Below are 12,366 nucleotides of genomic sequence, written 5' to 3'. Positions count from 1 at the left end.
TAAGTTAGGGGCATGCACAGGCCCCTGCAGCTCACTTCTGAGCTGTTATCGCCTTTGTTGTTCTGAATGGGATGATCTAGGGAATGAATGTTCAGCAAATAATTCTTAATGTGCTGAGCCTGTAGTAAAAGGGTAGCCTAATTTCAGAATCTAACACCTAGCTTTGATGTTTGCTAAATATATAAATGAATAATAAATTCTTCATACTCTAAACTAGAATGCCTGTATATACAATGAAGATTTTTTTCCCCTCCCTTCATAAATAAAATAGGATTCTGATGTTGGGAAGAACTTTGCAAAGTGTAAAGTTTTATATACATCTAAGGCGGGTAAGGCTAAAAATGCTAAATTTTCTAAGTCAGACTAGTGCCTTCTACTCTTTCTTACTTGGGTTAGGATTTGAACTTTTCCTATCTGTTGCCATTCCTGACAGTATTTCCCACACCTTGGCACTAGGAACTCATCTGAGAATCAGTGTAAAGGCCACAGTGCAGACCTTCTCCCCGCGGCTGACACCAAAGCTATCCAGCTGCTGTTGGGCAGGTAAGGATTCCTTTCTAGCTTTCTTTCATTAAAGCTTCTTCCAGGTCATTGAGTACATTGTCAGCAATACTTCCTTGTCCTCACTTCTTTCTGGGTCCTTAAACTAGCACTGTTTGCCCATTAAATAAAAAGCCAGTGGGTAGCCTTTTCTTTGGGCTAAGCCAGTGGACAGCCTAGTTTTTGGGCTTTGCTTACAAAATGACCCCCAATCCAGCTTTCTGTTCTTGTCTCCCCACTCTTCTCATCTGTGTTAATGTGGTGTGATGGATTTTAATTAGAGTCAGGTTGCAGAGTTATGTTTGTTACTTAGCATTGAGGCCTTAGGCAGTTATCTCAGCTACAGAACCACCAAAAGAACTTGCAAACTTGCAAAACTGCAGTGAGGATAAGAAATGATGTAATATAAAGGAGTTAGCACATAGTAGTTGGTTATTGGTAGCTATTGTTGTGAATATTATTAACATCTTGAATAGTTACTTAGTCAGGGTTTTTATTCCTGCACAAACATCATGACCAAGAAGCAAGTTGGGGAGGAAAGGGTTTATTGAGCTTACACTTCCACGTTGCAGTTCATCACTAAAGGAAGTCAGGACTGGAACTCAAGCAGGTCAGGAAGCAGGAGCTGATGCAGAGGCCATGGAAGGATGTTTCTTACTGGCTTGCTTCCCCTGGCTTGCTCAGCCTGCTCTCTTATAGAACCCAAGAGCACCAGCCCAGGGATGGTACCACCCACAAGGGGCCCTCCCCCTTGATCACTAATTGAGAAAATGCCTCACAGTTGGATCTCATGGAGGCACTTCCCCAACTGAAACTCCTTTCTCTGTGATAACTCCAGCCTGTGTCAAGTTGACACACAAAACCAGCCAGTACAGTTACTATAAGGATTACTGTCTTGGGAAGATTGAAAGCAATGTGTTAAACATATATGAGAAAGATGTGTTTAAGAATGTACACTTGTGGTGCCATATTCATATGGCAAAGGAAGGTAGCTAACCACCCAGCGGCGCAGAGAGGACAGTCAGCACAGGTCAGAGGATCACATCTGGAACCCTCTGGCAGAAGCCTTCTGGTTTCTGTCTTTGGCTTGGGACCATCTCCTGCCACAGGGAATATACCCAAGTAGCTAACCACCCAGGAGTGGGGAGAGGCCTGACAACACAGATAGAACCACCCCCGCAGTGCAGAGGATCACATCTGGAAACCTCTGGCAGAAGCCCTCTTGTTTTTTGTCTCCATAATGGGACCATCCTCTGCCACAGCGTGTCATACCCAAGTGGTACACCAAGGTAGCTAACCACTCAGAAGTGCAGAGAGGACAGTCAGCACAGGTGGGACCAGCCCTGAAGCTCAGAGGAAGCAGCTGGAAATCCTGAGGACACAAGAGCCTAAGAGCAGCCTGAAACAGGAGTCTTCTGATTTCTGCCTACACCCAGAACTGATTGGGGCTACAGAGCTATATACCCAAAAACAACACAAGAGAGTGGATCTCCTGGTAATACCTACATACCTGTGTACACAGAGAGCACAGGTCTCCCAGGAGCACAGATACAGAGGCTTGCATGACAGATAAGCCATCGTCAGAGAAAGCAACACCAGCTAAAACCAGAGATAACCAGATGGCTAAAGGCAAATGCAAGAACATTACCAATAGAAACCAAGGCAACATGGCACCATCTGAACCAAGCTCTCCCACAACAGCAAGTCCTAGATGCCCTAACACACCAGAAAAGCAAGATCTGGATTTAAAATCACATCTCATGATGCTGATAGAGGATTTCAAGAAGGACATAAATAACTCCCTTAAAGAAGTACAAGAGAACATGAGTTAACAGGTAGAAGCCCTTAAAGAAGAAACATAGAAATCTCTTAAAGAAGTACAGGAAAACACAAAACAAGTCAAGGAACTGAACAAAACCATCTAGACTCTAAAAACAGAAGTAGAAACGACAAAGAAATCACAAAGGAAAGCAACTTTGGAGATAGAAAACCTTGGAAAGAAATCGGGAGTCATAGATGCAAACATCAACAACAGAATACAAGAGATAGAAGAAAGAATTTCAGGTGCTGAAGATACCATAGAAAGTCAAAGAAAATGCAAAATGCAAAAAGCGTGTAACCCAAAACATCCAGGAAATCCAGGACACAATGTGAAGACCAAACCTAAGCATTATAGGTATAGAAGAGAGTGACGATTTACAGCTTAAAGGCCAGTAAATATATTCAACAAAATTATAGAAGAAAACTTCCCTAACCTAAAGAGAGAGATGCCCGTGAACATACAAGAAGCCTACAGAACTCCAAACAGACTGGAACAGAACAGAAAGTCCTCCCAGAACATAATAATCAAAACATTAAATGTACTAAGCAAAGAAAATATTGAAAGCAGTAAGGGGAAAAGGCCAAGTAGCATATAAAGGAAGACCTATCAGAATTACACCAGACTTCTCACCAAAGACAATGAAAGCAAGAAGACCCTGGGCAGCTCTCATACAGACCCTAAATGCCAGCCCAGACTACTGTACCGAGCAAAACTCTCAGTCACCATAGATAGAGAAACCAAGATATTCTATAATAAAACCAAATTTACACAATATGTTTCCACAAATCCAGCCCTAAAAAGGATAATAGATGGAAAACGCCAATATAAGGAGGTCAACTACATGCTAGAAAAAGCAAGATAGTAATCTTCTTTCAACAAACCCAAAAGAAGATAACCACCAAACATAAAAATAACATCAAAAATAACGGGAAGCGAGGTTCCAGTCCTGAGGCCTCTGGCGGGAGCCTTCAGATCTCCACTTTGGGATCCAGAACAGCCTGGGCTACAACACCACATCTCCAGGCCCGGCAAGAGGCCAGAGGGGCACCCGGGAGGCCAGCTGGAAGGAGTCAGTGTGCTCTGGTGAGTCCAGCAGGCCCCGGGCGGAAACCTTCAGGTGTCTACTTCAGGATCTGAACAGCCTGGGCCACGGCACTCGGTCTCCAGGAAGTGCAAGAGGCCTGCTGTGCACCCAGAGGCATACTCTGGTGGGTCCAGTCCCACAGAGCTTAGGTTCCAGTCCTGAGGCCTCTGGCGGGAGCCTTCAGATCTCCGCTTTGGGATCCAGAACAGCCTGGGCTACAGCACCACATCTCTAGCCCCTGCAAGAGACCAGCTGTGCACCTGGGAGGCCAGCTGGGAGGAGTCAGTGTGCTCTTATGAGTCCGGCCCTGCAGAGCAGAGGATCCAGTCCTGAGGCCTCTGGCAGGAGACTTCAGGTCTCTGCCTCTGGTTCTAGAACAGCCTGGGCCACAGACCCTGTCTCCAGGCAGTGCAGGAGGTCAGCTGTGCACCAGAGGCCAGCTGTGCACCGGAGGCCAGCTGGGAAGAGGCAGCTTGCACTGGTGAGTCCAGCATTGACAACAAAACCACTAACACCAGTGAGAACTAGATGGCAAAAGGCAAATGCAGGAACGTCACTAACAGAAATCAAGGCAATATGGCAGCATCTGAACCCAATTCTCCATTAACAGCATGTCCTGGATACCCCATCACACCAGAAAGACAAGATTTGGATTTAAAATCACTGGTCATGATGCTGGTACAGGAATACATGAAGGACATACTTAAAGAAATTCAGGAGAAAATGGATCAAAAGTTAGAAGCCCTTACAAGGAAAACACAAAAATAATTGAAAGAAATTCAGGAGAATACAAAAGCCAATGAGGAGGAAACGCAAAAATCACTTAAAGAAATACAGGAGAACTTTGGTCAACAGGCTGAGGTCATGAAAGAGGAAACACAAAAATCTCTTAAAGAATTATGGGAAAACACAAACAAGCAAGTGAAAGAGCTAAGCAAAACTATCCAGGATCTAAAATCAGAAGTAGAAACAACTAAGAAAACTCAAAGCGAGACAACTTTGGAGATAGAAAACCTTGGGAAGAAATCAGGGGACATAGACACAAATATCAACAACAGAATACAAGAGATAGAAGAAAGACTCTCAGATGCTGAAGATACCATAGAAACCATGGACTCAACAGTCAAAGAAAATGCAAAATGCAAAAAGCTTGTAACCCAAAACATCCAGGAAATCCAGGACACAATGTGAAGACCAAACCTAAAGATTATAGGCATAGATGAGAGTGAAGATTTACAACTTAAAGGACCAGCAAATATCTTCAATAAAATTATGGAAGAAAACGTCCCTAACCTAAAGAGAGTGATGCCCATGAATATACAAGAAGCCTACAGAACTCCAAACAGACTGGACCAGACAGAAATACCTCCCGTCACATAATAATCAAAACCCCAAATGTACTAAACAAAGAATATTAAAGGCAGTAAGAGAAAAAGGCCAAGTAACATATAAAGGAAGACCTATCAGAATCACAACAGACTTCTCACCTGAGTCTATGAAAGCTAGAAGATCCTGGGCAGATCTCATGCAGACTCTAAGAGAACACAAATGCCAACCAAAACTACTATATCCAGCAAAACTCTCAATCACCGTAGATGGAGAAACTAAGATATTTCATGACAAAACCAAGTTTACCTAGTATCTTTCCACAAACCCAGCCCTACAGAGGATAATAGGAGGAAAACACCAATACATGGAGGGAAATTTCACCCTGGAAAGAGAAAGATAGTAACTTTCTTTCATCAAACCCAAAAGATAACCAATCAAATTTTAAAAATAACATCAAAAATGACAGGAAGTAATAATCACTATTCCTTAATATCTCTTAACATCAATGGGCTCAATGCCCCAATAAAAAGACATAGACTAACCAACTGGATACGTAAACAGGACCCTACGTTTTGCTGCATACAGGAAACACACCTCAGTGTCAAAGACAAACACTACCTTAGAGTAAAAGGCTGGAAGACAATTTTACAAGCAAATGGTCTCAGGAAACAAGCTGGAGTAGCCATTCTAAAATCAGATAAGATTGACTTTCAACCCAAAGTCTTCAAAAGAGACTCTGAGGGACACTTCTTGCTGGTCAAAGGAAAAATACACCAAGAAGAACTCTCAATCCTGAACATCTATGCTCCAAATGCAAGGGCAGTCTCATTCATAAAAGAAACTTTACTAAAACTCAAAGCACACATTGCACCTAACACAATAATTGTGGGTGACTTCAACACTGCACTTTCCTCAATGGACTGATCAGGAAAACAGAAACTGAACAGGGACACAGTGAAACTAATTGAAGCTTTGGACCAATAGAGTTAACAGATATATATAGAACATTTTATCCTAAAGCAAAAGAATATACATTTTTCTCAGCACCTCATGGTACCTTCTCCAAAATTGATCATATAATTGGTCACAAGACACACCTCAACAAATATAAGAAGATTGAAATAATCCCTTGCCTCCTATCAGATCACTATGGAGTAAAAGTGGTCTTCAATAGCAACAAAAACAACAGAAAACCTACATACACGTGGAAATTGAATAATATTCTACTCAATGATACCTTGGTCAAGGAAGAAATAAAGAAAGAAATTAAAGATTTTTTAGAATTTAATGAAAATGAAGACACAAGATACCCAAATCTATGGGACACAATGAAAGCAGTTCTAAGAGGAAAACTCATAGCCCTGAGTGCCTCCAAAAAAAATGGAGAGAGCATACACTAACAGCTTAACAACACACCTGAAAGCCCTGGAACAAAAACAAGCTATTTCACCCAGGAGGAGTAGAAGGCAGGAAATCATCAAACTCAGGGCTGAAATCAATCAGGTAGAAACAAAGAGAACCATACAAAGAATCAGCAAAACCAGGAGCTGGCTCTTTGAGAAAATTGACTAGATAGATAAACCCTTAGCCAGACTAACCAAAGGGCACAGAGACAGTATACAGATTAACAAACTTAGAAATGAAAAGGGAGATATAACAACAGAAACTGAGGAAATTCAAAAAAATCATTGGATCCTACTACAAAAGCCTATACTCAACAGAACTGGAGAATCTGGAGGAAATGGACAGTTTCCTAGACAGATATCAGACACCAAAACTAAATCAGGATCAAATAGATCATCTAAACAGTCCCATAACACCTGAAGAAATAAAAAGGGTCATAGAAAGTCTCCAAACCAAAAAAAGCACGGGACCAGATGGCTTCAGTGCAGAATTCTATCAGACCTTCATAGAAGACCTAACACCAATACCCTTCAAACTATTCCACAAAATAGAAACAGAAGGAACTCTACCCAACTCATTCTATGAAGCCACAATTACGCTGATACCAAAACCACACAAAGATCCAACAAAGAAAGAGAACTTCAAGCCAGTTTCCCTTATGAATATTGATGCAAAAATACTTAATAAAATTATTGCCAACCGAATCCAAAAGCACATCAAAACGATCATCCACCATGATCAAGTAGGCTTCATCCCAGGGATTCAGAGATGGTTCAATATAAGGAAATCCATCAACGCAATCCACTACATAAACAAACTCAAAGAAAGAAAAGAACCATATGATCATCTCATTAGATGCAGAAAAAAGCATTTGACAAAATTCAGCATCCTTTCATGCTAAAAGTCTTGGAAAGAACAGGAATTCAAGGCCCATACCTAAACATCATTAAAGCAATATACAGCAAACCTATAGCTAACATCAAACTAAACGGCGAGAAACTTGAAGCAATCCCACTAAAATCAGGGACTAGACAAGGCTGTCCTCTCTCTCCATATCTTTTCAATATAGTGCTTGAAGTTCTAGCTAGAGCAATTAAACAACATAATGAGGTTAAGGGGATACAAATTGGAAAGGAAGAAGTCAAATTATCACTATTCGCAGATGACATGATAGTCTACTTAAGTGACCGGAAAACCTCCACCCAGAGAAACTCCTACAGCTGATAAATAGCTTCAGCAAAGTGATTGGTTATAAAATCAACTCAAGCAAATCAGTTGCCTTTCTATACTCAAAGGATAGGCAGGCTGAGAAAGAAGTTAGGGAAATGACACCCTTCACAATAGCCACAAACAATATAAAGTATCTTGGTGTGACTCTAACCAAACAAGTGAAAGATCTATTCGACAAGAACTTCAGGTCTCTGAAGAAGGAAATAGAAGAAGACCTCAGAAAATGGAAAAAATCTGCCATGCTCGTGGATTGGCAGGATTAATATAGTTAAAATGGCCATCTTGCCAAAAGCGATCTGCAGATTCAACACAATCCCCATCAAAATCCCAACTCAGTTCTTCACAGAGTTAGAAAAAGCAATTCTCAAATTCATCTGGAATAACAAAAAACCCAGGATAGCTAAAACTATTCTCAACAACAAAAGAAATTCTGGGGGAGTCAGTATCCCAGACTTCAAGCAATACTACAGAGCAATAGTGTTAAAAACTGCATGGTATTGGCATAGTGACAGACAAGTGGACCAATGGAATAGAATTGAAGACCCAGAAATGAATCCACACACCTATGGTCACTTGATCTTCGACAAAGGAGCTGAAAACATCCAGTGGAAAAAAGATAGCCTTTTCAACAAATGGTGCTGGTTCAATTGGAGGTCAGCATGCAGAAGAATGCGAATTGATCCATTCTTATCTCCTTGTACTAAACTCCACTCCAAGTGGATCAAGGACCTCCACGTAAAACCAGACACACTGAAACTAATAGAAAAGAAACTGGGGGCTGGTGAGATGGCTCAGCGGGGAAGAGCACTGACTGTTCTTCCAAAGGTCCTGAGTTCAAATCCCAGCAACCACATGGTGGTTCACAACCATCCCCAATGAGATCTGACGCCCTCTTCTGGTGTGTCTGAAGACAGCTACAGTGTACTTACACATAATAATAAATAAATCTTTAAAAAAAAAAAAAAAAAAAAAAAAAAAAAGAAACTGGGGAAAACCCTTGAGGACATGGGCACAGGGGGAAAGTTCCTGAACAGAACACCAATAGCTTAGGCTCTAAGATCAAGAATTGACAAATGGGACCTCATAAAATTACAAAGTTTCTGTAAGGCAAAGGACACAGTTAAAAGGACAAAACGGCAACCAACAAATTGGGAAAGGATATTCACCAACCCTACATCTGATAGACGGCTAATATCCAATATATACAAAGAACTCAAGAAGTTAGAGTTCCAAGGGAACCAAATAACCCTATTAAAAAATGGGGTACAGATCTAAACAAAGAATTTTCACCTGAAGAAATTCGGATGGCCGAGAGGCACCTTAAGAAGTGCTCAACATCATTAGTCATTAGGGAAATGCAAATCAAAACAACCCTGAAATTTCACCTTACACCAGTCAGAATGGCTAAGGTCAAAAACTCAGGAGACAGCAGGTGTTGGCGAGGATGTGGAGAAAGAGGAACACTCCTCCACTGCTGGTAGGACTGTATGATGGTACATCCACTTTAGAAATCAGTCTGGCGGTTCCTCCGAAAACTGGACATGACACTTCCAGAGGACCCTGCTATACCTCTCTTGGGCATATACCCAAAGGATTTCTTGGCATGCAATAAAGACACATGCTCCATTATGTTCATAGCAGCCTTATTTATAATAGCCAGAAGCTGGAAAGAACCCAGATGTCCCTCAAAGGAGGAATGGATACAGAAAATGTATATTTACACAATGGAATACTACTCAGCAATTAGAAACAATGAATTCACAAAATTTTTAGGCAAATGGTTTGATCTGGAAAATATCATCCTAAGTGAAGTAACCCAATCACAAAAGAATACACAAGGAATGCAATCTCTGATAAGTGGATATTAATTAGCCCAGAAGCTCTGAATACCCAAGGCACAAATTAGCATAACAAATGACTCCCATGAAGAAGTATGGAGAGGGTCCTGATCCTGGAAAGGATTGATCTAGCATTGGAGAAGAGTATCAGGACAGAGAATAAGGAAAGAGGTGATTGGAGAATGGGTGGAGAGAAGAAGGTTTATGGGACATATGGGGAGGGGGAAATCTGGGAAAGGGGAAATCATTTGGAATATAAACAAAGAATATAGAAAATAAAAATAGATATATAAAATATATTGAATAAAAAAAAAAAGCTTACAGGAAAAAAATTAAAGACTTCAAAAAAATAACAGGAAGCAACAATCACTATTCCTTTATATCTCTTAACATCAATGGACTCAATTCCCCAATAAAAAGACATAGACTAACAGACTGGATACGTAAACAGGACCCAGCATTTTGCTGCATACAGGAAACACACCTCAGTGTCAAAGACAAACACTACCTCAGAGTAAAAGGCTAGAAAACAATTTTCCAAGCAAATGGTTCCAGGAAACAAGCCGGAATAGCCATTCTGATATCAGATAATTTGGACTTTCAATCAAAAGTCATCAAAAAAGACACGGAAGGACACTTCATACTCATCAAAGGAAAAATATACCAAGAAGAACTCTCAGTTCTGAACATCTCTGCTCCAAATGCTAGGGCATCCTCATTTGTAAAAGAAACTTTACTAAAGCTCAAAGCACACATTGCACCTCACACAATAATTGTGGATGACTTCACCACCCCACTCTCATCAATGGACAGATCAAGGAAGCACAAACTAAACAGAGACACCATGAAACTTACAAATTTTGGACCAAATGGATTTAACAGATATCTATAGAACATTTCATTCTAAATCAAAAGAATATACTTCTCAGCACCTCATGGTACATTCTCCAAAACTGACCATATAATTGGTCACAAAACAGACCTCAACAGATATAAGATTGAACTAATCCCATGCCTCCTATCAGATCACTGTGGAGTAAGGGTGGTAGTCTTCAACAGCAACAAAAACAACAGAAAGCCTACATACACATGGAAGCTGAACAATGTTCTACTCAGTGATACCTTGGTCAAGGAAGAAATAAGGAAAGAAATCAAAGACGTTTTAGAATTTAATGAAAATGAGGGCACAACATGACACAATGAAAGCAGTGCTAAGAGGAAAACTCATAGTTCTGAGTGCCTCCAAAAAGAAGTTGGAGAGAACATACACTAGCAGCTTAACAGCACACCTGAAAGCTCTAGGACAGAAAAAAGCTAATACACCCAAGAGGAGTAGAAGGCAGGAAATCATCCAACTCAGGGCTAAAATCAACCAAGTAGAAACAAAAAGAACTATACAAAGAATCAACAAAACCAGGAGCTGGTTCTTTGATAAAATCAACAAGATAGATAAACCTCTAGCCAGACTAACCAAAGGGTACAGAGACAGTATCCAAATTAACAAACTTAGAAATGAAAAGGGAGATATAGCAGAAACTGAGGAAATTAAAAAAAAATCATCAGATCCTACTACAAAAGTCAATACTCAACACAACTGGAAAATCTGGATGAAATGGACAATTTTCTGGACAGCTACCAAATACCAAAGTTAAATCAGGATCAGATAGGCCACGTAAACAGTCCCATGACCCCTAAAAAAAAAAAAAAAAAAAAAATAGAAGCCATCATTGAAAGTCTCTCAACCAAAAAAAAAAAAAAAAAAAAAAAAAAGCACAGGACCAGGTGGTGTTAGTGCAGAATTCTATCAGATCTTAAAGAAGACCTAGCACCAATACTCTTCAAACTATTCCACAAAATGGAAACAGAAGGAACATTACCCAACTCATTCTATGAAGCCGATACCAAAACCACAGAAAGAGACCACAAAACAAAGAAAGAGAACTTCAGACCAATTTCCCTTATGAATAAAACCAACCAGTGGAAAAAAGACATCATTTTGAATCAAATGGTGCTGGTTCTACTGAGAGATAGCATGCAAATCTATCCATTCTTAATCTCCTTATGCAAAGCTCAAGTCCTAGTGGATCAAGGACCTCTATATAAAACCAGACACACTGAAACAAATAGAAAAGAAACTGGGGAAGAGCATTGAGCACATGGGCACAGGGGAAAAGTTCCTGAACAGAACACCAATAGCTTATGCTCTAAGATAAAGAATTGACAAATGGGACCTCATAAAATTACAAAGTTTCTGTAAGGCAAAAGACACTGTCAGTAGGACAAAACAGCAACCAACAAATTGGGTAAAGATCTTTACCAACCCTACATCTGAGAGAGGGCTAATATCCAATATATACAAAGAACTTAAGAAGTTAGACTCCAGAGAACCAAATAACCCTATTTAAAAAATGGGGTACAGAGTTAAACCAAGAATTTTCAACTGAGAAATATGGAATGGCTGAGAAACACCTAAAGAAATGTTCAACATCCTTAGTCATCAGGGAAATGCAAATCAAAACAACCCTGAGATTTCACCTCACACAGGTTAGAATTCAGGGTACAGCAAATGCTGGAGAGGATGTGGAAAAAAAGGAGCACTCCTCCATTGCTGGTGGGATTGCAAGCTGGTCCAACCACTTTGGTTTCTCACAAAATTGGGTATAATAATACTGGAAGACCCTGCTATACTACTCCTGATCATATACAGAGGATTCTCCAGCATGTAATAAGGACATATGCTCCATTATGTTCATAGCAGCCCTATTTATAATAGCCAAAAGCTAGAAAGAACCCAGATGTCTCTCAACGGAGGAATGGATACAGAAAATATGATATATTTACACAATGGAATACTACTCAGCTATTAAAAACAATGAATTCATGAAATTCTTAGGCAAATGGGTGGAACTGGAAAATATCATCCTGAGTGAGGTAACCCAGTCACAAAATAACACACATGGTATGCACTCACCTATAAGTGGATATTAGTCCAGAAGCTTGGAATACCCAAGACACAATTCACATATCAAATGATGCCCAAGAAGAAGGAAAAACAAAGTATGGATACTCTGGTCCTTCTTAGAAGGGAGAACAAAATACCCACAGAAAGAGATACAGAG

General features: G+C 40.2%; 1 protein-coding gene across 4 annotated transcripts in view; it reads left to right on the top strand.

Annotated features, from left to right (window-relative positions):
- C2cd3 (C2 domain containing 3 centriole elongation regulator) overlaps positions 1 to 12,366 on the top strand; it is a 104,951-nt gene that overhangs the window by 20,415 nt on the left and 72,170 nt on the right. For all 4 annotated transcript variants that reach the window (XM_052157584.1, XM_052157592.1, XM_052157601.1 and 1 more), the window contains exon 7: positions 457 to 543. In XM_052157584.1, coding sequence (XP_052013544.1) covers positions 457 to 543 — 87 coding nt within the window. The remainder of the gene's footprint in view (positions 1 to 456; positions 544 to 12,366) is intronic.

Source organism: Apodemus sylvaticus, chromosome 1, assembly GCF_947179515.1.
Source record: "Apodemus sylvaticus chromosome 1, mApoSyl1.1, whole genome shotgun sequence".
Taxonomy (NCBI): Eukaryota; Metazoa; Chordata; class Mammalia; order Rodentia; family Muridae; genus Apodemus; species Apodemus sylvaticus.
Note: the sequence above shows the minus strand (reverse complement) of the source record. Positions and strands in the feature narration are given on the sequence as shown.